The following is a 26,855-nucleotide window of genomic DNA, read 5'->3' on the forward strand; positions in this document are numbered from 1 at the left end:
CTAGGGGTCTCCAGCAGCTGTGGTCCCCTTGGACTGGAGGCTCTTCCTCCTGAGGACGATAGTGACAGGTCCGTCAGGCAGCGCCTTGATGATGTTCCAGGCTTCAAACCGTGTGAGGCCCTGCATGGCAGTACTGGCCAACTGTAAGATTTCATCTCCTGGCTGGACCGTCTCACTTTGTTCTGAGGCTGCCCCTGGGATGAGAGAGAAGAGAATGGGTCCCACAGGTGACAGTGGAACAAGCAGTTACTTCCTACCCTTGGTCTCTGAGGAGCCGGGACAGCTCAGAAGGCAGCTGGCACCCATCCCTCCGGAACTCGGTGGTCGTTCTGAAATGAGACATCTCATAAAACGGTGACTTCAAGGCTGGCACACCAGGCTCCAGCTCTCCGTGGCCCTTGGGAGAGGTGAGGCCCACGCTGTCCCCAGAGAAGGGGGATTTCGAGCAGCTGCAAGCCAGAGCCTGGCTGGGGAGACCTCCCCGGGGAACCGGGTCCTCCTCTAAGCCTCCTTGGATACCATCCCAATACCCAACACCCCTCCCCCGCACATGTGGTCTCTCTACTTCTAATGAGGTGGCCGGGCATTGGGTGGTGTGGGAATGGAGCTGGTGCAATGTTCACGAAACAATCTTCACAGTGCTTTTGGCTCTGAATGGCCTGGAGAGGACCCCTGGGTCCACGTAAAGAGGACATAATCACATACGGCTCCCACTCCTTCAGAGTCACGTAGGGAAAGAGTGCCCTTTTACCGCTGGTGTTGAAAGAAAATTTCCCATCTGTTTGACACAATGATATCTGCAAATATTTAATGAGTAAAAGATAACAGTAATGATGATAATAAAAAAAATAGCTAGGGACTTCCCTGGCGGTCCAGTGGTTAGGACTCCGCGCTTCCATGGCGGGGGGGCGTGGGTTTGACCCCCGGTCGGGGAACTAACATCCCGCATGCTGTGCGGTGCGGCCAAGAAAGAAATAAATAACTAAATAAAATGGGCCAAGTATCTAAGCAGACATTTCTCAAAAAAAAAAATAAAATTAGCTAAAATATATTGGGCAATTATATGTAACGGGCACTGTGTTAACACTTGGCGTTTATGGCAATAGTCCTATGAGGTATGTATGCTCTAGTCCCTTTCCATGTGGGAGGAAACCAACGGCTCAAGTAGCTCACACAAGCTCCAAAGCTGATGAGTGGTGCAGCTGTAGAATCCACCTCCCTTGGTCCCTTACATCCCCATGTAAGCAAATGGGGCCAAGATGGTGAAGGGACTTGCCCAGGGTCATGCTGCCATTAGGGGCAGAACTAACACTGGAATCCAGGTCTCTCGACTTTGAGCCCTAAGCTCATTCCAAGTTGACCTTCAAAGTTAAAAACATCTTTCGCAGGGCTTCCCTGGTGGCGCAGTGCCTGGGAGTCCGCCTGCCGATGCAGGGGACACGGGTTCGTGTCCCGGTCCGGGAAGATCCCACATGCTGTGGAGCGGCTGGGCCCGTGAGCCATAGCCACTGAACCTGCGCGTCGGAGCCTGTGCTCCGCAATGGGAGAGGCCACAACAGTGAGAGGCCCGCGTACTGCAAAAAAAAAAAAAAAAAAAAAAAAAATCTTTCGTAGAACTGGAGTCAACGTGGATTTCTGGGGAAGCTCCACGTGAGCCTTGGTCCGCCCCCTGGGTTTCAGCAGGTAACGGATTCCCCGCTAACAAAACCAGTCTGCAGTGGGGGCACCTGGGGGCTGGGGAGCAGAGCTGGGAGGGCCTCTGGTCCCAGTACTTAGAGCCCTCAGACACACACCCATACCTCTTCTTATAGGTAAGGAGCCTCAGGCGCAGAAGGGAGCAGTCACTCGGCAAGTTAGAAGCAGAGCTAGACCAGAGCACAGGCCACGTGACCCCCTGTCCACAGCTCCCTGCTCCGTGACTCAGGGGCGTCCAGCATGAGAGGCAGTGAAGAATCAGGGTGACTGCCTGTGACAGCTGCAGGCCATTCATGATTTTCACAGGAAAACCCAAGTGACCCCCCACTAGAGGCTGGCTTGCTTCCCAGTCCATGATGAACAAAATCTCAAAATTCTGAATAAAAGTAGGAGCAGACAGGTCCAGGGTTAGGGTGAGGTGAGTAAGGCTAAGTTGTGCACCTGGAAAGTCGGACTCTGTCTTTGTTTTACAACTTGATATTTTGTTCATTGTGGACTTTTTGAATTAATTTCGAGTTTTAAAAATATTGCACTGAAACAGTATGTATCTTGATTACTGAATATTTCGGTGCCGCCTTCAATTTTGCACCCAGGGCAGTGCCTCACTTGCCTCACCCCAGCCCCGGCCCTGCCGAGCTGAACCAAGCCCAGGGCTGGGTCACGTACAAGGACCCAGTAAAACAGGGAGATTAAAGGGATGTCTGAGCCAAGGAGAACAGGGAGAAAAAGCAAAGTGGAGTCCTTAACAGGCTTGCCTGCCTCCCAAAAGGGCCTGGGGTTGTGGGAAACCGACATGGCCTAGAAGGTGCTCAGAAGCCTTTGGGGGGCCTGGCCGGACACCCGCAACTGGAGCGAAGGCTGAGAGGCATACGCACACCGCACCTTTGAAGATCCTGTTAACAGTCAGAGGCTTGTCCCCTTGCAGGGAGCCCTTCCCTCCTTCCAGACTGAAGCCCAGGCCTGCAGAGGTCTTCTCCAGGGTCACTGTGCAGACTGTGGCCTCTGCCGCTGAGAAAACACAGGGGGACTGTTAGGGATGCTCTCAAGTGCTCCTGGCTAATGCTCCCGGCAAACTCATGCATGTGTACGGATAAACCCAGGCATGTGTGCCGGGCGGCATACAAGCCAGGCCGCGTGTTCTGGGGGCCACAAATGACTGCGCAGCCCTGCCGGCATGGGCCTCACCTGTCCAAAGGTGATGTGGCCCATGGGGCTTCCACCACGTGGGGAGAACTTACAGGAATCTATGGAAACGTCACCGGCCACAGAGGCTGAGGCTGCAGAATCTGTGGAAGAGCTGAGGTCGGGCGTGGTCTCCACAGTTGCCTTCCTCGTGACAATCACGGCTTGCCTGGGGTCCCGAGCTTGGCGAAGGATGGCCAGAGCATCATTGTGTGTGGCCCCTTTGAGAGACTTGCCGTTGATGGAGAGAACCTCGTTGCCCTTCTGAATAGTCCCTTCCTGGGAGGCCAACCCGTTGGGGAACACCCTGTGAACCTGAGCAAACCAAAGGAAGTCAGGAGCCGGGAATCACCACATCAGATCTGGATTCTTGCTGCAGGAAGATCTGAACCAGTTAGTCAAACCCAGCAGATCCCTGGGCCAAAAAAGTAAGATGAAATGTGTCCTAGATTAGGGATGCTAGCCAGCATTCCCTCCTCCACCCAGACCAGAGGTCATTAGCCAAAATGGCCAGATTGGCCCTCAGAATCCTTCCCAACACAATGTCCGAGACTCTATCACTACAATTCGTGAACATTCAGTTAAAATCTTTTGCCTTATGTGCTCTACATCAGAATTTCCCAGAGTACTTTAATTCAAGCACTGAGTCTGTGCCATATCAATAGGTATTGTGTAAGAAAAGTTTCTGAAGTCTAAGAAAATTAAGAGCATTGGATAAAACACAAGCTCTGAAAATGCCTACAGTTTAAAAAAAAAAAATCCTAGAGACTCTACAGTGCTATTTGGCATGACAATTCTCTAAGAACAGGCCGTATAATACAGTGATCCCCCGAAGTTTCAGCGAAGCATCCTTTTTTCCACAGAGAAACTCTCAGGCCCCGTCTTCTGCAGAATGCAGAATTCCTATCCTAGGAAGTCTAGACGTTTTTAAAACTCCTACCCTGGAAATTCTGATCCTTTAACTCCAGTTAAAAGGGACCATCGCCCACCCCCATTCCCTTTCTGAAAAATATGTGGGATTAAAAAATCTCATGTCTTTGCCTCAGCCTTTTTAATGATGTAAATTCTAATGTGCTTAATTAAGAGGACTGAATGACAGCATGGATGGGCAATCACTAAACCCTGCTACGTGTTGTTTTGCTGTTATCATCTGAACAAGGTTCTTTGTTTCTCTAACCTGTTTCAGTGTTAGAAAAAGTCTGTTATGGGGTCAGATGTGGTCAAAATCCCTTGGTTTTAAGACCCAAGTAGGAAGCAGAATCTCTGCTCTGCATCTCAGTCTGTCCTCTATAAATGAAGCATACATGCCACCAATTCCCCATCCTGAGGTATGGGGAAGATGACTTGAACATGCCAGTGAGAGTCCAGCTTGCTCTTGGTCATGGACGGTGCTCAATGTTAGTTCTCTCTTAATGAATCTGGAAAGGAAGGGAAGCGCTCAAACACGGAAGGAGGAAAGGGAAGTCTGGTGCATATGATCAGCTGGTGTGTATCGCTCCTGGTTTTTGAGGCAGTGTCTCAGGGATGGCGAGCGAATGGGATGCAGAGAAGTCTCGACTCAAGGGAAGACCCACAGATCCAAAGTACTCTTCCCACAGGCAAGCTCTCTTTTCTCCCCTTCAAATAGAAAGCAAACTGCACCATCAGGAACGTCTTTATGATGCTCTGCTACGTGCTTAGTGTCAGAAACAGGTCCTCATTGGTTTTACGTGCTTTTATGCGGTAGAGAGCTTGCTTACAAAGAAGGAAGCTGCTGCTCACACACAACTGACTCCGAAGTGACCAACAGGAACGGGCAAAGTTACCACTGCCCGGGGGTGTGGTGTGTTTAACGCTGGCTGCCCCTGTGAGCTGGAGGGTTTGTTTTCAGCTGAGCAAGGGAGTTCAGATGAGTCCACGTGAAGGATATGCTGAGACAACACAGCCATGGGGGTGACGCCAGTGCACTCAGCTTTGGAGAGATGAAGCAGCCATGTCACAGCTGGGTCCATGAAGATGGGATGACCAGAAACCATCTGGGTCAGGTGCAGGTGGCCTAAACAGTGGGCAGAGGGCAGCAGCCAATGCTGATCAGACTGTGTGGACCAAGAAAACAGGGTCCACAGGGGAAGATGCAGATGATCCAGGACCGCTGCCTTCCCCAGTCTTACCCCGGGCTCTAGTTGGTCCTGAGAGAACAGGGGGCTCGACCGTGAGATCTGAAGCCTCATGTGCATCCTGGGTTGTGCTGTGCAGTTCCTGATCTTTCCAGCTGGGCCCCATTGCCCTCAACCAACCATCAGATCTGCTTTGCAATTGTGGATGTTAACATCCCCGATCTCCCAGTGGGCAAACCCAGGAAAGCAGCCTCCTGTACGAGACCTGCCTTCCCAACGGCTCTTTCTGTCCAGGTGACGCCTCTTTCCATCTAGGTGTGCTATGCTACATATCACAGCCAGGTCTTCAATCCTGGCTGTAAAGCTTCTTGAAAAGGATCTTAAGCTCCTGCCCTAACCTCACACCCAGTGGCCTGGGGTCATGCATTCCTCTGATCTCTCCTAGTAAGTGCTCCCCCCTCCCAGGGCCGTCACCTCTGGCTCTGACGCGCCCCCATGGCTGGGCCACTCACCGTGATCACCTTGTTTTCTAGATCCGCACCTCCTGCCAAGGTGAACCCAAGGCCAGCCCCTTCCTCCTTGTGCAAGATGGTAACATGGATGTTGTCTAATTGCTGCAGAAGGAAACATATATATTAAAAAACATTTTATCACAACAGCGTGAACAGTTTAACAAGTGTTCCAACATCAGGCTGATTTGTTCTCAAACCCCAGCTTGGCCACGCTCCCAGGTGTGTCAGACCCATTTCATCATTTGTAAAGAGAAGACTATAATTCCTGGAGTCATGGGAAGCTCAGAAGAAAAAAAAAAAAATGTGCGTAAGGCAACCAATAGAGTTCTTTTCCTCTCCTATTCACGCAATCCACATCCACATTTGTACGGAGACAGGGCTGGGTGCGACTAAGTCGGCTGGAAATCCCAGCGTGTGAGATAATACAGCTCTGGCACCTTGGCGTGGGACAAGATGAGGTCAGCCTGTAGAACTCTGGGTCAGCACAGCTGGGAGCAGTGCTGTTTTGCAGAAGTTGGCGGCTCTGTCTTCACACCTGCTGCTCCATGTGGCACAGCAGCTGCATTTAGGAGCCCAGCTGACTCCTGGCCCTAGAACACACATGCACACACACACGCACACACGCACACACACACACGCGCGCCCACCCAGGCACACACAGTACTTCCCGGCCTGCGCCTGGGCTCAGCTGGAGCCAGAACAATCGCTCTGCAGTGTCTAAAGTCAGAGACCCTCATTCCGGTCTCGATGGTGGAGGGGTCTCAAACCCAAATGCATACAGGACCCAGGCAGATGACTTCAAAGAGCAAAATGGGCAGATGTGAGCGACAGGAACTGCAGAGACCTGAGAGCACATCTGCTTAAGAGGACCCACGGCTACACAGGAATGCAGACCCAGTGCTACAAGATCGTTCATTCCTTTTATAAAAAGAGAGCAGCCAGAAATCCAGGTTTTGATTCAGGTTTGATAATATTTAGAATATAATACTTTTTTAAAAAGCACCATGCAGACCACATAAAATATACCTGCAGGCTCTCGGACCACCAGCTTGTGCCTTAGCGCAAGGGAATAACCTTATGTCAAGGAATTCACTTGCTCTGGCACCACCAGGGCATCTGCTGCACAGCTGGCTCTATGATCATTTGACCTGGAGTCCCCGACACCCAGGAAGGATGAAGGGATGAATGGACCTCACTGTCCCGCCTCTACGCCAGCACCGGCCCAAATCTCCCAACTTTGACCCAAGTGTCAGCTTACTTGCCCTATAAGAGCCCTTTGTCAAATTGGAAAGCAAATACTGTCCCAGGAACACCCCGGGCAGGACCGCTCTTTGTATTTTACGCAACAATTTTGCCTCTGTTATTTCATTTGAATTAGGCCCTGGGGAGGATGGTCCCAGTGCACAGGTGATGAGTGAGAGCCCCAGAGGATGAATCCCGGCCCAGGGCATCTTGTCAGACTCACCCATACCCTGGATCTAGGGAGCACCAGCTATGGTCCCTCCTTATCCTCTCATCCCAGTCTGGATGATTCCAGCACGAAAAGCCTGTATGGACTACGGAAGCCCAGGCGGATGCAAGGCCCATGAGCCCATGCTCATCTGAGCTGAATGGGCCTCAGCTCTGCCTGACCACTTCCTCTCCATGCACCTTTGGGTCGTGCTCTGAAGGCCTAGGGGAAGTGGGACTTTCAGAATGACTTGACTGAAGCGTGGGAACCCTTACGAGCCCTGGGATCAGCCACCTCTCGGTGTGCAGGCAAGTCTTCAGGCAAGAGATCAGAACTTGCAATGGATGGCTCACTCCCACGCAGCATCTCCCTGGAGACGCACACTGGGCAGGCAGCCCGTGGGACGTGGAAAGAGCACGGAACGTGCAGATAGAAAACCTAGGCCCTGCGACCTTGAACCTCGCCTTCCTCATTTATTAAAGGGTCAAAAAGATACAATAAGTCTATGACTGAAAGCACTTCATGAGCTACAAAGCTCCCTACACCGGAAGGTCTTACTGCGGTCCAGTGATACACCGCCCCTCTGCCCCGGGGAAGGATACAACCCGAGTCTGGTGTCAGCCCCTGGGAACTCCCTTCTCGACCTCAAGGAGCCCAGGGCAGCGTGCGCTGCTTCCCCTCCGGCCCACCTGAGGTGACCACACTGCTCATAGCAACGCCTTCATCTCTGTAAGTGCTTATAAAAGAAACCTACCTTTAATGTTGCTTCATCCAGAACCTTCACTTCCTCTATGAGCTTCTTTAATTCCTCGGAGCTCAGCAGGGAGATAACTGATTGACCAGACTGAGGAGTGCAGTGGTCGGAGTCGTCAGCTTCCGTGGGCTCACCGAGACCCTCTGTGTACTCTCTCAGCTCTGAAAGGCTTTCATAGGGAGGACCCACACACAGTATGAATCGTGATATTAATGAGAGCTAACATCCCTAGCATAATTACTCTCTTCCAAGACGGTGCTAATATTCATTCTCTTATTTGGTGTAACAAATGCACAAACAGATACCAGCATCCCTCCACTATAGAGATGAGGAAATTGGGGCTTAGGGAGGGGGAATAACTTGTCTATGGTCACATGGTTATGAAAGGCTGAGATCTGGGATTTGAAATCACAGATCTTGGTGTGTCTGACTCCAAAGTCTGTGTTCAGAACCTCAGCACCTCACCCCAGAGTATAACTGATGCTTTGGACAAATCTGCACCTAGATGGCCACCAAGACTGATGTCCTTTCACACACACACTCACCTTGGCCTCCTTCACAGATGTTGTCAGCACCTGCCTATCCTACCTTAGCACCTAATCGCTACAGATGGTGCCCACTTAGCTAGCAGCCGGCCTTCCTTTTTCTTTTGAACTCACTTAGGTACCTGTAGCTATTTTTTGCAATGACACTTCTTCTTTTGCATGAAACTCTGGTTTGGGTGATAGGGATTATTCCTTCCTCTGATTGACAGATCTTTACTGCTAAAAGGAGGACGGGGTCTCACAGCAGTAAATGCTAATGGTGAGCCTTACAGCTCCAGAAGAAGAACAGACTCTCAGCCAGAAAAAGCAAGCTCCAGGGAAGCCTAAAGATGAAAGGCTACGATTCTACCACTGACCAACTCTAATGCTTGAGTTGGTCTGGCTCTTCAGCCCCTGATCCGGGTGCGTCTTGGTGCAGGGGTCCCCAGCCCCCGGGCCGCACAGCGGGAGGTGAGCGGCGGGCGAGCGAGCGAAGCTCCATCTGCCGCCCCCCCCGCTCCCTATTGCTCCCATTACAGCCTGAACCTCCCCCTACCCCGGGTCCGTGGAAAAATTGTCTGCACGGAACCGGTCCCTGGTGCCAAAATGGTTGGGGACCACTGTTTTGGAGGATCTCTCCTGTTCCTTCACAGTAGCTGGCACCTGATAGAACATCACAGTAGCTGGCACCTGATGGAACATCTGGGTCAGTGAGTCTCAAACATTTCTCAGCAATAGAAGAACAATACAGAATACTGATCAATGCACAGTTGTTCTGATTCAGGAGGGAAGACTAAACCCCAGCCCCGCAGCAGGAGCTCTGGGGCACTGCTGGGAACCCCCCGCGCCCCTGGTTCTGTGGAGCAGGTCTTGCCCAGCTCCTAATTTCAACTGAAGAGGAAACCGAGGGGGAGTGTAGAAGGAACCAGCTCACGGTCAAGGCGTCAGTGTGGGAGATGGGACTGGGGCTCAGGTGTCCGAACTCCCAGGCCAGGGGGCTGAACCCTGTGCAGAGTACAGGTGGATTTCTTTGGAGAGGGGGAGGTGGCAAGAACCCCCAAGGGATCATCTCCTGGCCTCGTTCGGGTCTTCCTGAGCAATGGCCGGATATGTCCAAGGTGCATTTGTTCCAGATATGCACGTGTAAATCAGCAGGGGGCCAGTTCTGTCCCCCACCTCCCACCCCTCCCACGGCCGGGTGTTGTGAAAACTCCTTAGTACGGAAGGCAGAGGTGTGACACACACACGCGTGCGCGCGCGCGTGTAAAAGAACAGGTGGAACAACTCTTTAGCAAACCTGAGTGATGTTTTACAAGACATAGAGGATTATAAGGGGAAGAAAGGCAAGAAAGTTCAACACTGGGCAGAGACACTCACTTGAGCGAGAAGCCCGTGTCTGAGGCAGGAGCTTCAGCAGAACTAATTGCAGCAAGATCTTCACTGGATGCCATGGGGGGCGACGCCCCTTCCTTGGGGCTGCAGGAGGTCTGGCCACAGGAGACGGAAGACGGAAGGCACAGCAGGGACTTCATGACAGCCGATGACACCTGGCTGCTGATGGAGTAGAGTTTACTGGTCTTTTCATCCAGTAGCTTCATCTCACAGGACTGGGTCCTGCTCAGGGGGAAGCTCCGTGCCCGCTGGCTTGGTATCTTGACCCCTGGGCCTCGAGATCCCTCCATCTGCGTCGCCAGCAGCCTTGAGAGAGGGTCGGGGTCCGAGGAGAGGGTTTTCTGACCGGGCTGCTGTCCGGGGGGAGGGGGCTCCGGCACACCGGGGTCGCTGGCCTCCAGGACTGCGAGGGAGGCTGGGGGCAGCTGCTCTGGCTCTGGCCACTGCTGCTCCACGGCGGGGGGAGCCCCTCGCCCTGAGACACCAGAAGCCCGAGAAGCGCGTCCTCCCTCTTGCTCCCCAGGAGGTTTTGCTTCCGCCCCGGAGGAGCCGGAGGGCTGGAGGCTTAGTCTCTGGGCTCCTTTGTCAGGCCGGTGAGAAGAGCCAAAGGTTTCAAAGGAGCTGATCCTTTGCTTGATGGAAGAGGAGGCCCGTAGGGGTGGCCCGGGGTGCTCCCTGGAGGTGGGTGTTGGCTGGCTGGGGGAGGCTGCCTCTGGGGGCTGCCTTGGGGCACGATTCCTCAAATCTTTCAAGCTTTGGCGAAACCAGGTGGGCTTGGGGGCCACTGGAGGACCCTTCTTCACCGTGCTGCCGTCTGCCGACTTGTAAACTGTGGGACCGCCACTGGTGGTGTCCAGTTTGGGCACCGTCCCATCTGGGTGGCCCTGAATCCCATCTTCCTCACCCAGCGTGACGACGGGCTGCAGTGGCGTGGGGCTATGATTCTCACTCATGACGGGGCTAAAGAGATTTTTGATGCAGTCAGAAATTCTAACCCAAGGGTCTTCGGCGGTGATATCAAGGGTATAGTCCATCCGAGCCTGCCTCTTAAGCAGTGGGTGTTTTATTGGAGACACTGGCGTCACTGGGGAGCAGAAAGGCCAAAGCTGTGCGTTACACCTGATCGTGGGTTTTCTTCCTAAGTTCTAGTTTCAACAATGAATAGCAAGGATGCTAGAGGAGACGATAAGCAGAAGTGGTGGATCCCTTGTTGGGTGAGCTGCTACCCCACGTGCCATTACCTGGCTAAGTGTGAACAGGCAGGGACACAGAACCAGAGGACCAGAGCTGTGAGTCATCTCCACAGCATCCCAGCATTTTAGAGCTACAAGGGTTCGCATAGAATACCTAGTCTGATCTCTGACATTGTATGATTGAGGAACCCAACAGTCATGAGGGTAAGGGTCACCTGTTGGCAGAGCCAGGGTGAGAATCCCTGTCTCCTGATTCCCCACTTTCGTATTCTTTCCACTGTACTAAATGGCCTCTTAGATAACTCATTAGAACTTTAAAGGCCAAAGCAGTCCTCTTACCTTTTAAACTTTTAAGCCAACGCTCACAAATTGGCAGCCGTATTTGGTTTGGACCACCATATCATTAAAAAGCGAAAGTGGGCGTGCACGCCTTCAGACGGGGCACACCCCAGCTCTACGCAGTTACAGCCCTCACCCTCACCAGGTCAGCATTTCCCACATTAAAGCATCCATCCGGTGCCTGAAGTCGTGTGAGTTTGCTGCTCTCCCTACTCAAAGAATTAACCAGCTCGCTCGGCAAAGGAGCATTCCCCCTACCTAAAGAGCTGATGAGAGGATTCCAGGTAGAAAGAAGCTCTGTGACAACGATTCCCACGCTTGGCTGGCACACTGGAGTCTGGAGGACCTAAAGAATGCCGACATCCAGCCCTGGGTGCTGGGGATGCACCGGGGATGCAGCCTGGGCATTGGTGTTGGAGCAGCCCCACAGGTCATTCCAACCTGCTCTCTCAGGCACGCCTAGTCAAATTCAGCCCCTCACCACTGGTGGTCTTTCTTGGAAGCCAGTCTTGAACAAGCCAGAAGAGGGGAGTCTGCCTGGACTCTTTCCCAGGAACAGAGGGAGGCCGGCCCCCAAGTCCTGCACAGCCAAGAAGCCAAGTAGATGCGTGGCCCTTGGGTCACCCCGGGTCTGATCTCTCCCTGGTTAGGAGTACGCTGCTCTGGTCCCATGCTCTGGGGGATGCTTGGTATCAGAATGCAACCCAGTTTAAGGAGGGCTGATTCTTCCTGCCCCTGGTCTCAACGCCAACCCTCAAGGTATGCAAACCATGCAGAGCACTAAGCCTTGGAGATGCCCAAGAGACCTTCTGCATCACCCCAAAGGCCAGGGTGGTCAGTACTGACTCCGGGGGCTGTACCAAGTGAGCCCAGCCCCCTCAGCCTGGTTCTGCATTTACATATCGCTCTGCTGCAGGGCCTGTCGTAAGACTCAGTAGTCAGACGTTCTACGGGAGAGCCCTCTGCAAACCGGGGCGAGGAGCTCTTGCCAGTAGAACACCAAGGTATTCCCTGGCGAGTTCCTCAGCTGGGGTGGCTCAGGGGAGGGACGGGGGGAGGAGCCTCCAGTGGTGGGGCCGCTGCTCTGGGTGAGACGTGCTAGCTATTTCCATTCATAATGTCCCTTAACCTCTGAGAGACTTCCGTGTGCTTTTCACGTAGTGTTTCTCAAACAGGTCGAGTAATAAATATGTAGGTTTGTAACCGACATAGTTATTACCTTGCCACTGCTGGGAGCTCCTTGATGGCAGGAACTGGTCTTTCTTCTTTGTCTCATTCTCTTTCTCATTCATTCTCATATCTTCTCTCTCTCTCTCTCTCTCTCTCTCCCTGTCTCGGTCTCTGTCTCCACCTCGATCTCTGTCTCTTCCCCTCCCTCCCTCCTAAGAAGCTAGCACAGGGCCTCAGGAAGCCCGCGCTCGGTACACGCTGGCTGAATTGAATCACATGTTGGGCTGCTGTGTGATTTCCCACTTGCTGATGAGTGAACTGAGGCTCAGAAAAGTAAAGAAAGCTGCCCAGAGTCACATTCGTGAAGGACAGAGCCAGGTTTCCTACCCTGGTCTCCCTGACCCCAGGTCCGATGCTCTTTCTAACAAAGCTCTGCATATTCAGCTCATGTCTCAGCACTGCCAGGGGCACCATGTGGGCACACCCCTTCCATCCACGCCGCCCCTCCCCCCGCAGGAGGCGGTGACCACCAGCAACACGCTGTTTATTCCTCCCTCTCTGACCCCGCGTTCCCAGACTTGGAAATGCTGAATGCAGCTTACTAGAACGCTGTCACCCTAGAGGGAGCAGCTGCTCACTGTGGTTGGGTGGGCGTGTCCTGGACCTTTTCCCGAGGGCCCCGTTCTCCAGCTGACTGTCTGGATTGGCCCGAGTTCCCCCTGCATCCCCCACCCCCATCACAGCATCACAGATCCAGCCAGGAGGTTCCCACCCTGGACAGCAACCCCACGGTCCTGCAGTCCCACCGCCTCGGGGGACTCCTGACCGTTCATCGGCCCAAGTCCAGCTGTCGTGGTGTGCAGAACCTCCAACGCTCTGGGCAAACTCACGTTCTTCCCTTAGCACCGGACCTTGATCTGGAAGTTCCTTCCTCCTGGCAGATCTAACTGAAAACCTACCTGGGCTGCCTCCTCTCCTCCCCAGCTGGCCCTCTGAGGAGGACGTCGTCTGCGGGCCGACTGCAGGTCCTGGGCTGCAGGCAGTGGCGTGAGGGCTTCTCCCTGCTGCGCCTTCCTGCACAGGCAGCGGTGGCAGCACTTCGCTGGCTTCCTGTGGTGTAAACAGGAAGAAAGACCGTGTCAAAACGGTAGCCTCCAGCTGTGAGAAGGCAAGGCGCACTTTGATTGGGACTGGAGAGGTGACGTTCAGATGCTTTAATGAGAAGTTCAGCGGCTCTGTCAGTCAAGGGCCTTTCCTCCACTGTGGTGCCTGCATGGCTGACCCAGGGAGCCAGCACCTCCTGGAGGCCCAGAGCATCCCTCTGCTTCCCACGAGCCGGTGTCCAGAACAAGGGCTCATCCTATTGACATATGTGAAGATTCTGGGCTCTCTGTGATGGGGAAAAGAGGCTTGGGAGTGGGGACGGGGGACTGTCACTGCTTCATTTACCACTGCATTCTGCCAAACTACCCCCCGTCCCAGGAGGGAAGAGAACCAGGCAAAGAACTGCCCTCTAGTCTTCACTAAGTTAAGGTTAGAACACTTGGAGGAAAACGTGTCTGTCGCTTTCTACATCGTGATTCATTATTCAGTTATTTAGAAAGCGTGCTGCAAGGGATGACAGATACTCGGGACCTGTGCCATCACTTCCCTTTGCAGCCCCCAGAGTGATATTATCATTCTAGGGCAGCATCGTTTTCCCCACTGAGCCTGAATGTGGACTCAGGCTCCTTCACAAACCAGCCTAGGGATGAGATGGACCAAGCACCAAGTAACCATCCAATGCTTGACTAGAGTTTGGGTTTTCATACAGCATGAAAGAGATGCTGTCAGGACCCAGAGGAAGCAGCCAGCACCAGTCCTGTCCCAGAGAGGTGCTGAGGGCTTCCCAAGAGAAGTGCTTTTTGTCTGGTTCTTGAGCAAAGGGTAAGAATTTTCTAGGCAGAGAAGCTGAGGGAGAGTATTCCAGAGACATAGACATACGCAGTAGAAGGAATAAGGAAAGTACCAACTCAGAAAGAAAAAAAAAGAGGCAGACATCATCAAAACGATGCTGCCTAAATTCTTCTGCAAGGGAAATACTCTGCCATGCTGCTGTGGATGGCATCTGTGTTCTGCTCATTCCAGGGTCAGGTGGAATGACGGGCTGGCTACCTGACAAGGCTGCAGGCTTCCTCCCAAAAAGAAGGAAGGAAGGAGGAACAAATGCACCATTTGGGACTAAAAAAGACATCAAAAATGTCTGTGGCCTGAGATTTAATACCTACTTTGTCAATAAACATTCTTTAGGAATGAAAATTCTACAGAAGTTAGAAATATGTTCCCAAAGCACTGTCCCAGCCCAAGGTCCCTAGTGTAGAACTGAGTCTAGGGGGGCATCTTGGAAACACTGAGAGACTAACGAACTCAAAGGAATCGTTGCGTTTCTTCAACTAGTCCTTCGTAAAAGCAAGGCTTGGCCATGGACTCAGAAGCTTAAAATATTAGACTGACGGTATCTAAGACACCCATCTGCGGGAAAAAATGATATGTGGCTGAAATTTAATTTCACCCAGTTGGAACTCTGAAAGATGAGGTGACACTTGTCTATATCCGTGATTGGTTGACACTTTCATAGGCCGATGCTCTGGGTACCAACCACAGTCGTCAAAGCAACTTTGCATCTTGGAACAGACACAGACGTGTTTTGCCTTTCATCAGCACACCTGATGTTGCACCCTCTATATGGAAGTTGTTGTTTTTTTAATTAGCCCCTGAAATAAATTTGATTTTACTTGAATTTATTCTAAATAGTATTTCCTGGCACAGTGCTTGGTGAAAGAGGGAGAGAGAAGGGAAAGAAGGAAAGAAGACAGAGATGTGGGCTTAGGGGAGAAAGTGATTTTTAACCACAAGTGATAGTTCAAGCTGATTTTCTAGAAAGGAAAGGATTGGTCTTCTGTTGAAGGGAATACGCTGAAGGTGATTTTGGTAGTGAAAGTTAAGTCCCCTTGAGTTACAGTAGATGAAAAAGATTTGGGGGTTGTAATAAAAACTTGAGAAGGGTCTTGGGACCCTGGAGAGAAAAGACTGGGGGAGGGGAAAGTGGGGGCACAGAGAGAGAGAGACAGAGACAGAAAATGGACAAGGAGGAGGTGGAGGGAGGGAGAGAAGGATGGAGAGATGGGGCCAAGGAGAGAAACACCCAGTGAGAAATCCCCAGGCATGGCGGTGGAGATTTTTAAGAATGACGTGCACCAAACAGCCCCCGGGTTTTGCTGTGCTGTAATCCTTTCTCTGTACCCCCAACGCCCAGGAAAATAATGTGGTGTCGGTTGTGCTTTTGTAAAAGGCCGTAGAAGGGTCTGTGGGCCACGTGGGCCACAGCAGAAGGTGGGAGGGTGCAGGCAGGAGCGACGGATGCTGAAGAGGAATCACAGCGTGGCAAAGACAAGGGACTTTTGCTCGCAGCAGATCTCCCTCTTCTGCAGAAGAAGGAGGAGGAGGTTTGAAGCAGAAACCCTGATTCCTCCTCCAGCAGCCTCACTTGGGGAGACTCCCCTGCCCCATATCTGGTCCAACCCGGCCAGGTGGCCCAAGGGCATCGCTGGGGCAGACCTGCTGTGGCAAACCTGCTCCTTTTCTGGGTCTCCAGGGACAACGTAAAAAGCCTGGCTTCTCAGCCTCTCTGTTCCTAATTTTCCCTCCTGGACTTACAGGTCTCAGGCTCGAAGGAAAATGAAATGTTTGCTTAGAAAGGAGGAGCAGGGGAACAGATCCACGTCTGCAACTCCATCATGAATTGCTAACCAGCCACATCCTGCCGGCCTGCAAAACTGTGCTTCCTCTTCAGTAACCTGGTTTCCTCTCCCTTCTTCACTCTCACCCCTCCTACTCAACAGCTTCCTCTCTGGGGTTTCTTATTCCTGCTGAAATTTACCAACCCCCCCTTTACAGATAGTTAGAGGGGATTCCCAGTTCCACCTGCCCAGAGAAGGCAGCTGTCGGGGAAGAAGTGAAAGACAGTGTAGCCTAGTGATAAAGTGACCCACTGGCAATGTGACCTTGAGCAAGTCCCTCGGCTTCCTCTTTGCATGAAGGGCACCCTCATCCCCAGGTGGCTGCCAGGCTTAACTGAGACAAAGCACAGCGCCTGGGCATAAAAACGGCCCAAGATGTAGAAGCTGCCTGGCTGTCAGCCTGCCTTCCCGGAGGGGAGTGGGATGGGAGGACATGAGGTCTTTAGGGGTGCGATGGAAGAGCCAATGTAGCAGTGAACACCATTATGTCTGACAGTCTGTTAGGCACCCGCTTGGTCGGTTCCATTTAATTAATCCTCATGCTAGCCCATGGAGGGAGCCTCTAAACTTGGCCCCAATTAACAGATAAGGAAACTGAGGCTTAGAGAGCTGTGAAAACAACCCTGAATTCCAGTGTGTAATGGATGGGAACACAGAAGCCAATCAACAAGACTGGGGCTTCAGTTGAGATCTGCCGGGCTTCAAACCTCTCTTTCCGCAGTCGGCCCTAAGCTTGAGCCCAGCCTCTTCTCTCTGATGGAGGAGAATCCTCCTTTGCCCACGGCTAACACTCTGCGAATGCTCAACCCTGCTTGGCGCGGGAGAACGCTCAACCCATCGGACATGCTCTTACCTGGCCACAGGTGGGCAAGGTGTGTCCAGAAGGGCACAGGGCGTCCCCTCTCTCTTCTAGACTCTTCTGAGGGTCACTGTCACTTTTAAAGTATTTTCTGGGTGGAGGCTTGGGCTTGGAGGACGTAGGCTTTCTCACCAAAATCTCGAAGGATTTCTTCAGTCTCAGTGGCGGGTGGCCGCCCGGGCTCTCCTGGGGCGGCCCGGATGATGCCCCAGGAGGCACGCCTGGCTCCGGCCCCAGGGACAGGCTGGGGTTGTGCGTGCTGACTTCCAAGTCGGAGGGCGGCTGCTCTCCGCCACTGCTGGGACTGCCCCCGGGGGACCCCGACATGTAGCTGCTGTCACTGCTGGAGCGGATCATGACCTTCGGAGCCCTGCGATGCGGGGGAGCTGAGTTCTTCTCCCGGTCCTTCTCCAAGGTCGGCCGCCCGTGCCAGCTGCTCTCCAGCCTTTTGACACCTGCATTGGAAGCACAAGGGAACCTCCACCCCTGGCCTTGCTCCCAAGGTGAGCCACGGGTGGCACGCTGCCTGCCCAGGCTGTCCGATTCTCCTCCGAGGTCACTTTGGTTTGGAGCTCGGCAGTCTTGGGTCCGGTGCCCAGCACCAGTGACTTTAGGTTGGGAAAATCATTCAAACTCTCTGAGTCTCCACGTGATGGAGACTGAGATGCACCCCCTCGATGGCCCTTCAAGGAAGGGCTTGATGTCCTAGCTGTGCCGAGTGCTGTGAGCAGATGGCCTGTAGCTGTCAGCCCCTCCAGGGACCGCCCTGGCTACAGAGAGCTACCTCGCCCGAGGGGCAGCCCATCTCCAAAGCCTGATGGAGATGGGGCTAGAAAGGCCCAGCCATTTCTGCCAACAGGACAACTCTGATGGGCCATTTGAGCTCCAGGGGTTGGCGGAAGCTGTCTGGTGTCATCTCAGCTCAGCTCGTCCCTCTGCCCAGCCCTGTGACTCCCCTCCCTTCCACAGGTGTGGAGCCCAGGATGCTTCTGAATAAACATCCTGCAGGCCAAACACCATGTCAGAGTCAGCTTCCGGGGGAACCCAGGCCCCCACACTCCATTTCCTCATCTGTAAAATGGAGATCCATTGGAGAGGGTGAGTTAATGGCTAAACTCAAAGCTTTCTAAGAAGACAAAGATACTGCAAAGGCAAGTTCACTGTTTCCTTACCTTCCAGACTCCACTGGTGCCTCTCCTTTCCGAACTTGACATTCTCCACAGCCTGGGCCACAGCTTCTTTGAGTTGCTGTTCAGAGACCTAGAAAATATCCATCACCTCCTCAAGCAAACAGTGGAAACTCTCGCATCAGGATCTGAGTCCTGTACCAGCTCCCAAGCTGAGTCCCTGGATTCTAGTTTCTTTCCTTCACACCCACTCTACAAAGAGCTGACAAATTCCATTTCCAAAGACACCTGGGCATCAATGGTTCCCTAGTATCTTCTAGGTAAAGTCCGAACTCTTGTCAGTAATAGGGTTGCCAAGACGGCCCCTCTCAACTCTCCAACCTTCTCTCCACTACTTGCTGCAAAACTAGGCAAAGTTACCATTTCAGAGTTTACCTCTGGGAGCTATTCCATTCTTAAGGCTGTCAGGACATTATCACTGTCATGATTACCAACAACGAGGACGTCATAACCATCACCCTAATCATCACATTGTCACAGGTAATTAATCACCTCAGAGTAAAAGTTAAACGTCTGAGTCCTGGAGCCAAACAGACTTGTGTACGAGTCCCAGCACCCCCATTTCCTAACCGCACACACTTGCACAGGGTATTTGACCTTCTAAACCTCAATTTTTTCTTCTGTAAAATGATGACAACAATAGAACCTACTTCACAGTAAGAACAGAGGGTTTTAAGAAATACGTTGTTTGACACCAAAAGCACAGGCAACAAAAGAAAAAAATAGATAAATTGGACAATGTCAAAACGAAAATATTCTGTGTATCAATCAACAAAGGTCACAGTCAACAGAGTGAAAAGGCAACTCAGGAAATGGGAGAAGACATTTGCAAATCATACTCCTGCAACTCAAAAACAAACAATCCAAGTAAAACACGGGCAAAGGATTTGAGCAGCCATTTTCCAAAGAAGATGTACAAATGGCCAACAAGCACGTGAAAAGACGCTCAACATCACTAATCATTAAGGTAATGCAAATCCAAACCACCATGAGATGTCCCTTCACACCCACGAGGATGGCTACTATCAGAAAAATAGAAAATGAAAAGTGTTGACTAGGATACGGAGAAACTGAAACACTTGTACACGGCTGGTGAGAATGTAAAATGGTGCGGCCACGATGGAAAACAGGATGGCAGTTCCGCAAAAAAATTAAAAATAGAATTACCGTATGATCCAGCAATTCTGCTTCTGGGTATATACCCAGAAAGGATGGAAAGCAGGGACTCAGATATGTGTACACCTATGTTCATAGCAGCACTATTCACAATAGCCAAAAGGTGGAAGCAACCCAAGTGTCCATCAACAAGTGAATGGATATACAAAATATGGTCTATCCATACAACGGAATCTTATGCAGCCTTAAAAAGGAAGGAAATGGTGACACATGCCACAACCTGGATGAGCCTAAAGGACATTATGCTACGTGACAAAATATGCCAGTCACAAAAGGACGAATACCATATGACGTCACTTGTATGAAGTACGCAGAGTAGTAAAATCATGGAGACAGAAAGTAAAATGGTCATCTCCAGGGGCTGGGAGGTGGGGGGATGAGAGCTGTTTAAGGGGTAGAGAGTGTCGGTTTGGCAAGACGAAGAGTCCTGGAGATGGCTGGTGGTCATGGCTGCAAAACAATGTGAATGTCCTTCGTGCCACGCTTCACTTTGAACTCCACGCTTCAAAATGGCTAAGATGGGGGACTTCCCTGGCAGTCCAGTGGTTAAAACTCCGCGCTTCACCTGCAGGGGGCGCGGGTTCACTCTCTGGTTGGGGAATGGAGACCCCACAGGCCGCGAGCTGCGGCCAAAAAAAAAAAAAAAATGGCTAAGATGGTAAACTTCATGTTAGGTAATTTTACCCCCCCCCCGCAAAAAAATAATACTAAATAAATCATTAAAAGTGCTGGGCACAATTCCTGCCAAATGGTAGACTGTCAGTAGAAGAGATTTACCCTCAACAGCAGTCCTGTAAGGTGAAGACCACACCCCCATTTCAAAGTTGAGGAACCAGAGCCTCTAAGAAGTTAGATGGATGTCCAAGGTCACTCAAAATAAACAGCGAAGCTGGGCATGAGAGAGGCATCCTGCTGCCTGTGTGTGTCCCCTGCCTGCAGTGCCTTCGCCTTTCTGCTGCTCCAAGCTCTGCCTGCCCTTCACGACCTGGCTCCCTTGGCTGAGCAGCTGGGCCCCTGACCCCCTCATGCCCAGGGTCCTCACCTCCTGTGGACTCTCCGTGTGGATGCCTCACCCCTCCAGCCAGAATGCAAGCCACTCAAGTGCAGGGGCCATAGCTTCGCCCCCCTACCCTGCGTCCTCCTCCGCTGCTCTCTCGCCATGGTCCTCCAGGGCAGCAAGAGGCACGGATCACCGAATCGAGACCCGTTTCTTTTCTCTTCTCTTCTACTGCCCAGAGGTTAGACGAGTTACTTGTTTACCGTAAGTGAGAGGTTCGCTTTCCTCCAGTGTGCTTATTGTCAGTGCTTAATAACTGAGCAGGGCTGGGTTTGAATCCCACCACACAGGCACGTGTGGATCTTCCCCATCATTCCATTCTCTGTCCTATCTCTGCTGGGAGTTTGGGAGCCCACTAGTTAAGAACACAGGCTATGGTGGATTTAAATCGTCATTTCTCCACTTCGTAGCTCCACCACTGGGCAAGTTCCTTTGCCTTTCTAAGCCTCAGTTTCCTCATCTAGGAATTGGAGGGGAAAATCATACCGACTTCAGAGGGATGTATAGCAACTAAATGCAATTGTATATGTCAAGTCTTTGGCAAACCCAGCTGGTACACACTAAGGATGAAATAAATAGTGATGGTGATTATCACCAGGGTCCCCAAAGTCATTTCACCCACGCCCATGGCTGCACTTCTCAAGTCTTGCTCCCACCTGGATCTCACTTACCAGTCACTGTCAGTCCTAAATCTAATTGCCTATGGGCATCTCTAACTAAACCTCCCCCAGGCACCTCCATCTCTCTGTATCCCACACTGAGATCTTTCTCTTCCCTTCCAAGCCCACCTCCCTTCTCTGATTCTCTACTCCGGTGGTGGTGTTGCCATCGCTCGGTCTTCTAATCTAAAAATACTCCAGTCCTCCTAGGCTCCCCCCTCTCTTGCCTCAGAGCTAATCAGCCAACAGATCTTGTTGATTCTTCCCAGGTTGCCTCTTGTTGCCCCTTCTTCTCTGTTCTCTTCCCACATCTGCTGTTTAGTTCAGGCCCTCACCATCCGTTTCCTTCCTCTAAAAAACTCCGAGTTCCACCTACTCCATCCTGTCCTCTGCCGTGCAATCAAAGGGTAAAAAACAACCCTGAACGTGTTACATATAGAGCTAGAGACCTCCCCTGCCTCCTCACTACTCACGGAATAAAATGCAAACACCTTAGCGTCCTGCGGAAAGCCCTTTGCCACGTAACCCCAGTGCCTCGCCAAACTCCATTCTCCATGCTCTCCTCCGGTCCCTACATCCCAGTCCTGAGAACCTACCCCCCTCTCCTTCCACGACAGGTCCCTTCATGACTCTGCAGCCTAACTTTGTGTTCCCACTTCCTGGAGTGACCTTCCGCAAATTCTTTGCCTGGAGAAAACTAACTTGTGATATTTCTTGCTTTCTCTCACCTTCCCTTCTGTATCCCTGTATTCTCATAGTACTTACCACCCTGTATCACAATGATTTCTCTGTCAGTCTCTCTAGTGGGAACGTAAGCTTCTGGAGGGCAGGCATGCGTGCTACGAGCCCACTTCTTCCTGTGTGCTCAGCGCCCGGGTCCAGACAATCACATAGTGGGGACCCACTGGATGCATGCATGAGTGAATCTCATCTATCTATTAGCAGGAACCCTGGGTCTATATTTTCCTGCCCGAGAGCTTGTAACCCAGCTGCAAGAGCTTCCCTGAGCTAACGCCAATCGCCTCTGTGTCTAGGAGTTTGTCAGAGGACCTCTCTGCAGACGCTTGTTACGACAGACACTTGGTTCATTTGAGTCCTGAGAGAGTGGGCCTGGGAAGAAGAGGATGCCCAGCAGGGTGTCACCTGTGGGTCCGGATGTCGGCTAACCATGATGGGGACTGGACCCGGGTTACAGTGACTCAGGATGGCGTAGACTTCGTTGAGCGTCATGCAGTGCACGGGGGAGTCGTTGATTTCCACAAGTTCATCGCCACACCTGCAGAGGCATCGACAGGAAGCCATCAGCAGGACGTGTGCTTCCCCGAGGTCCCAGTCCTGCCTGGGCTGTGTGATGAGACCTCAAATTCACAGCAATAAGGAGACCTCCTTCGCCTCCCGACTGAAACTCAGTACAGGGCCGACCAAAGTGACATATCGCACACCCACTTCATGCATGACCACAAAGTGGGAGACAATGCATACCGAGTGTGGGGCAACATTCACGGAAGTTTGTAACTTTTTTCTGCCCTTTCCATTTAACTTAAGCTCGATCGAGATGGAGGGCGTCGTTTAACCGATGTAATGGATTAACCAATTAACCACAATTGAACTGCTCACATCTCTCTTGGGGCTTCAATGTTCCCATATGCAGAATGTTTAACAGGAAGAGCAGATGGGACGTGCTAAAAGGTAAAGAAGAAATAACTGGATGGGGGTGGGGGGCAGCCAAGGTTCTTGCAAAAAGAAATAAAGAGGGAAGGCAGTGGAGTTCATTCTTGTAAGGCGGGAAATGGGGGAAAAAATGAGGTAGAAAAAATAAGGTTGCATCGATACACAGAGGATTTTGTACAATCCAATCCTCTTGCTTCATACGTGGGGAAAATGAGGCAGAGAGGGTGACATTATCTCCTCAAGAAGACGTCACTTAGGGATTAAAAGACTTTTTCTGGAAAGTACCAAATAGTAAATATTTTAGGCTTTGCAGGCCGTGCCATCTGTGTGGCAACGGTGCAACTCTGATGTCATAGCCTAAAAATAGCAGCCTTAGACAATATGTAAATGAGTAAGCATGGCTTTGTTTCAATAAAACTTTATTTAACAAAAACAACAGATGGTGGGCCCCCATTTGCCCTCCTCTGCCCTAGCTGGTTATCAGCAGGGCCAGGATTGGAACTCAGGTCTCCTGTGGCTGATTTCACACTTCCTCCTGCCTCGGTTGGCTGCCCCTTCCTTCTACATTTCTGTCTCTGAGTTAGTTCCCTTTCTCCTTCTTGCTAAGAAAGTATACATTTTCACTGAGGTAACTGAAGACCACACAGCACCTGATGCCAAGGAAAGTGGAAGCTTCCAAAACAGTCCCTACCCAGCTGCAGGTCCAGGAGGGAAGACTCTGTCTAAAGATATTAGGACTAAGGCCATCACTCTGACTGAGCCACTCGGTCCCAGGTAACAGCACAGCAGCTCAGCAAATCAGCTGTCACCCTCCTGCCCATGACAGCAGCAAGCCCACCTCTAATTCCGAAGCTCCATCAAGATACCACCCTAAGCAGGGCTTACGTATATGGGCTTGGCCAAAAAGTTCGTTCGGGTTTTTCCATAACATCTTATGGAAAAACCCCAACGAACTTTTTAGCCAACCCCAGTACTACAATGATAGGAAAACATTTTAACATATGGCAAAACTCTCCTGATTCAGCAAAACCTAAGCCCAGTAGAGAAGATATACATGAAGATATACGATCTGGGACACATATAAATATATAGCATATATCTTCTTACGCTATAGGAGAGAAGCTATACCACACACGAGTGTTGGACTGAGTATAACGTACTGTAACAAGTTAAACTGGAATAAAATGTAATTACAAAAAAAAAAATATGTAATTACCAAACTCAGATCCCTTGTTGAAAATAAAATTTAGATTTTTACTTCTCTTAGAAGTTATTCGGAAAAAGATATATGTGGAATGCCCGAAAATACTCTGTTTATGCTACAAGAAATGGAGTTAATACTACTGATTTGATGAGTAAGCTTCTTTTTCCATACAGACTGACTCCACAGGTAAACCTCCTCGAAGCTCCTATTTATGTCACTCTACAGTCTGTATTATTTACATCTGAATTAAAGTATGTTTAACTTCATGTTTTCTGTTTCGGACTGATATTCTCTGAGACAATGTCTCTTACACTGCAACGTGCATACAAATTCCCGGGGATCTAGTTGAAATGTAGGTTCTGATTCAGTGGGTTGGGGAGGGCCCTGGGATTCTGCATTTCTAAGGAACTCCCAAGTGATTTCAATGCCGCTGGTCCAGGGACCACACTTTGAGGACAAAGGCTCTGAGCTATCCCTGGATCATTCTAAATATCTCATCTCCCAGTCAGTCTGATGCACTAAGGAATTCCTTCCCTCCTCTGTAAATCAGGGGTCTTTTCAAAAACAGAAATCAGGACATACCGGAGTCGTCCGTCCAGATGCGCCACGGATCCCGGAGAGAGCGTGTGAATGAAAATGCCAGAGATGCACTGGAAATAGGGGACGCTGCACAGGCCGATTCCCAGCCCAACGCCAGCCTCTGGAAGGCAGAATGGGATGGGGGTGGGGGGACTGGTGACTGAGCTTTCCCAGGGATGCACTAGTCTATTAGGTGCCAAACCTGTCCTGGGTTAGTTGGTGTCTCCTATTCATTAATGCATTCATTCCACCCATGCTTATGGAGCAACACTGTGAGTAGGCACTGCTCTAGGGTCAGCAGCTAGTGACCAAGGCAGGTGAGGATGCTAAGGTCAAGTAAGGAAAGGGAAGGAAAGAAGGAAGGAAGGGAGAGAGAGTAGGAGGGAGGGAGGAAGGAAGGAAGGAACAAAAGGAAAAGGGAGGGAGAAAGGGAAGGAGGGAGGGAGGGAGGGAGGGAAAGAAGGAAGGAGGGAGGAAGTTGTCAGGGGGGTGGTAAGTATTAGGCAGAGAATTAATAGGGAATGCACTAGAACACAAGAGGATGACCTCTTTAGGGCTCAGAGAGGGCAACATTTAGGCTAAAATACGAATGACAAGAAGGAACCAGGGATGGGGTGATGGGGGCATTCCCAAAAGAGGTGACAGCTAATGCAAAGGCCCAAGGTGAAAGGAAGCAGGCCATGCTGCGGGACCAAAAAGGAGGCCAGTGTGGCCGGAATGTAGCCCATCACGGGGAGAGTGGTATGAGAGGATTCAGGACAGGGAGGCAAGGGTCAGCTTAAATGGAACCTTGTCAACAAGGATGTGTCAGTGAAAGGACGCTCTTCTCCACTGAGAAGGAATGCCATGGGAAACTTACGAGCAGGAAGTGACATGGGCTAATTTCTATTTTCCCCAATATGACCGGCCGCTGGGAAAAGAAAGAGCTATGAGGGGTCAAGCAAGAATGGGAACAAGGAGATCAGTTAGGAGGCTACTCTTCACCCAGCAGTGGTGACTTGGACTTTACCGCTAGTGAAATGGGAGAGAGATGGATATACACAGAACGCATCCTGAAGACAGACTTGCTGATGGATTCAATATGGGGATTTCATAAATTAAAATGAAGATAACTCGTAGAGATGTTTTTAGCTTGAAGAAGTCTGAGACTTTTTGGCTTGAGTAACTGGGTGGGTGATGATTCGGTTCACCAAAACAGGACGCCTATGGAGGACCAGAATCACGAGGATGGCGACCAGGTGTACAGTTTTGCCCCAGTCACTCTTGAGATGCCTATGAAGTAGCCAAGGAGACATGGGGAGTAGATAATTGGGTAGATGAATCTGGAACCCAGCAGAGAAGGCTGAGTGGAAGTTTGAAAGTATCAACGTGGAGGTGGTGGTGTTAGGACCATGGGGCTGGATGGGTCCCCCAGAGTGTGTGGGAGAGGAGGGCCTGGGGCTGGCCAGCATCAAAAGGACTGGAAAATGAGGGGTAGCCGGTAAGAAGGACCAGATGGAGTGGCCAGGGAGTAGGAGAAAGACCTTCTTGTGGTTTGCTCCTGGCACCTGTGGTTTACAAAGCACGGTTGTGGGTATTTTCACCTCTGATGCTGGTCCTCCCAACGTCCCAGGAGGGTTGCCATGGGCAACTGTTAGCAACCCTGTTTGATGGATGAAGAATTTTGGCTGTGATATGGCCCACAAACAAAGGTCAGAGCCCTTTGCCGAGATCAGGTTTCCTGACCAGAGTGAGAGTTCTTAAGCCCTGCGGGCATCAGAATTGCCTGGGGTACTTATATAAAAGTTATAGATCCCTGGGCCTCTCTTTTAGTACTGTGGAAGAGAAATCTCTGGGGGTAGAGATTAAGAAGCTGTGTCATATACATACGGCAATCCAACAAAAACCCTGCCTATGGTATTTCTGATGCCAGTGATCAGAGGAAACACCACCCCAAGGCCAGGGACCACGGAGCCCACCATGGAAAGGAAGAGAGCCGTGTCTTCCCCATGTCTTGCGCCTGCTCAGTGAACTCACGCCGCGAGTCCTGGACACAGCTGCTGGCGTGTGCCAGCACGTACTGACCTGTGCCTAGTATTCATGCCAGGCTTGGGGGCTCAGGGATGTCTGAGTCCTCAGGCTGCCCGCCAGCTACCCTCTTCATTCCTCATTCTTCTTCTACAACAGATCTCAAAGCCACCCACCCGTCTTCACCTACCGTTCTCATCCTCTCTGATCCAATGGCTGCAACTGGTTCCCAAGCCTCCATTTTTGTCACATTATAGGCCATTCTCTACAGAGATGCCTAGGAGATGTTTCTTTTAAAGCCTAAGCTGATTATGCCTGTGCTTAGAAATCCCTCAAGGACTCCCAATTGCAATTAGAAGAGAATCTAGCA

General features: G+C 51.2%; 1 protein-coding gene across 1 annotated transcript in view; it reads right to left on the reverse strand.

Moving 5' to 3' along the window:
• The window catches only part of IL16 (interleukin 16), an 87,117-nt gene continuing 60,262 nt past the window's right edge, over window positions 1-26,855 (reverse strand). The window contains exons 9-19 of the mRNA XM_065870923.1: window positions 24,482-24,599; window positions 22,168-22,300; window positions 18,118-18,205; window positions 16,940-17,400; window positions 13,267-13,417; window positions 9,591-10,689; window positions 7,690-7,858; window positions 5,486-5,587; window positions 2,934-3,192; window positions 2,578-2,703; window positions 1-194 (exon numbers count right to left, since the gene is read on the reverse strand). Coding sequence (XP_065726995.1) covers window positions 1-194; window positions 2,578-2,703; window positions 2,934-3,192; window positions 5,486-5,587; window positions 7,690-7,858; window positions 9,591-10,689; window positions 13,267-13,417; window positions 16,940-17,400; window positions 18,118-18,205; window positions 22,168-22,300; window positions 24,482-24,599 — 2,900 coding nt within the window. The remainder of the gene's footprint in view (window positions 195-2,577; window positions 2,704-2,933; window positions 3,193-5,485; window positions 5,588-7,689; window positions 7,859-9,590; window positions 10,690-13,266; window positions 13,418-16,939; window positions 17,401-18,117; window positions 18,206-22,167; window positions 22,301-24,481; window positions 24,600-26,855) is intronic.

Source organism: Phocoena phocoena, chromosome 2, assembly GCF_963924675.1.
Source record: "Phocoena phocoena chromosome 2, mPhoPho1.1, whole genome shotgun sequence".
Classification (NCBI taxonomy): domain Eukaryota; kingdom Metazoa; phylum Chordata; class Mammalia; order Artiodactyla; family Phocoenidae; genus Phocoena; species Phocoena phocoena.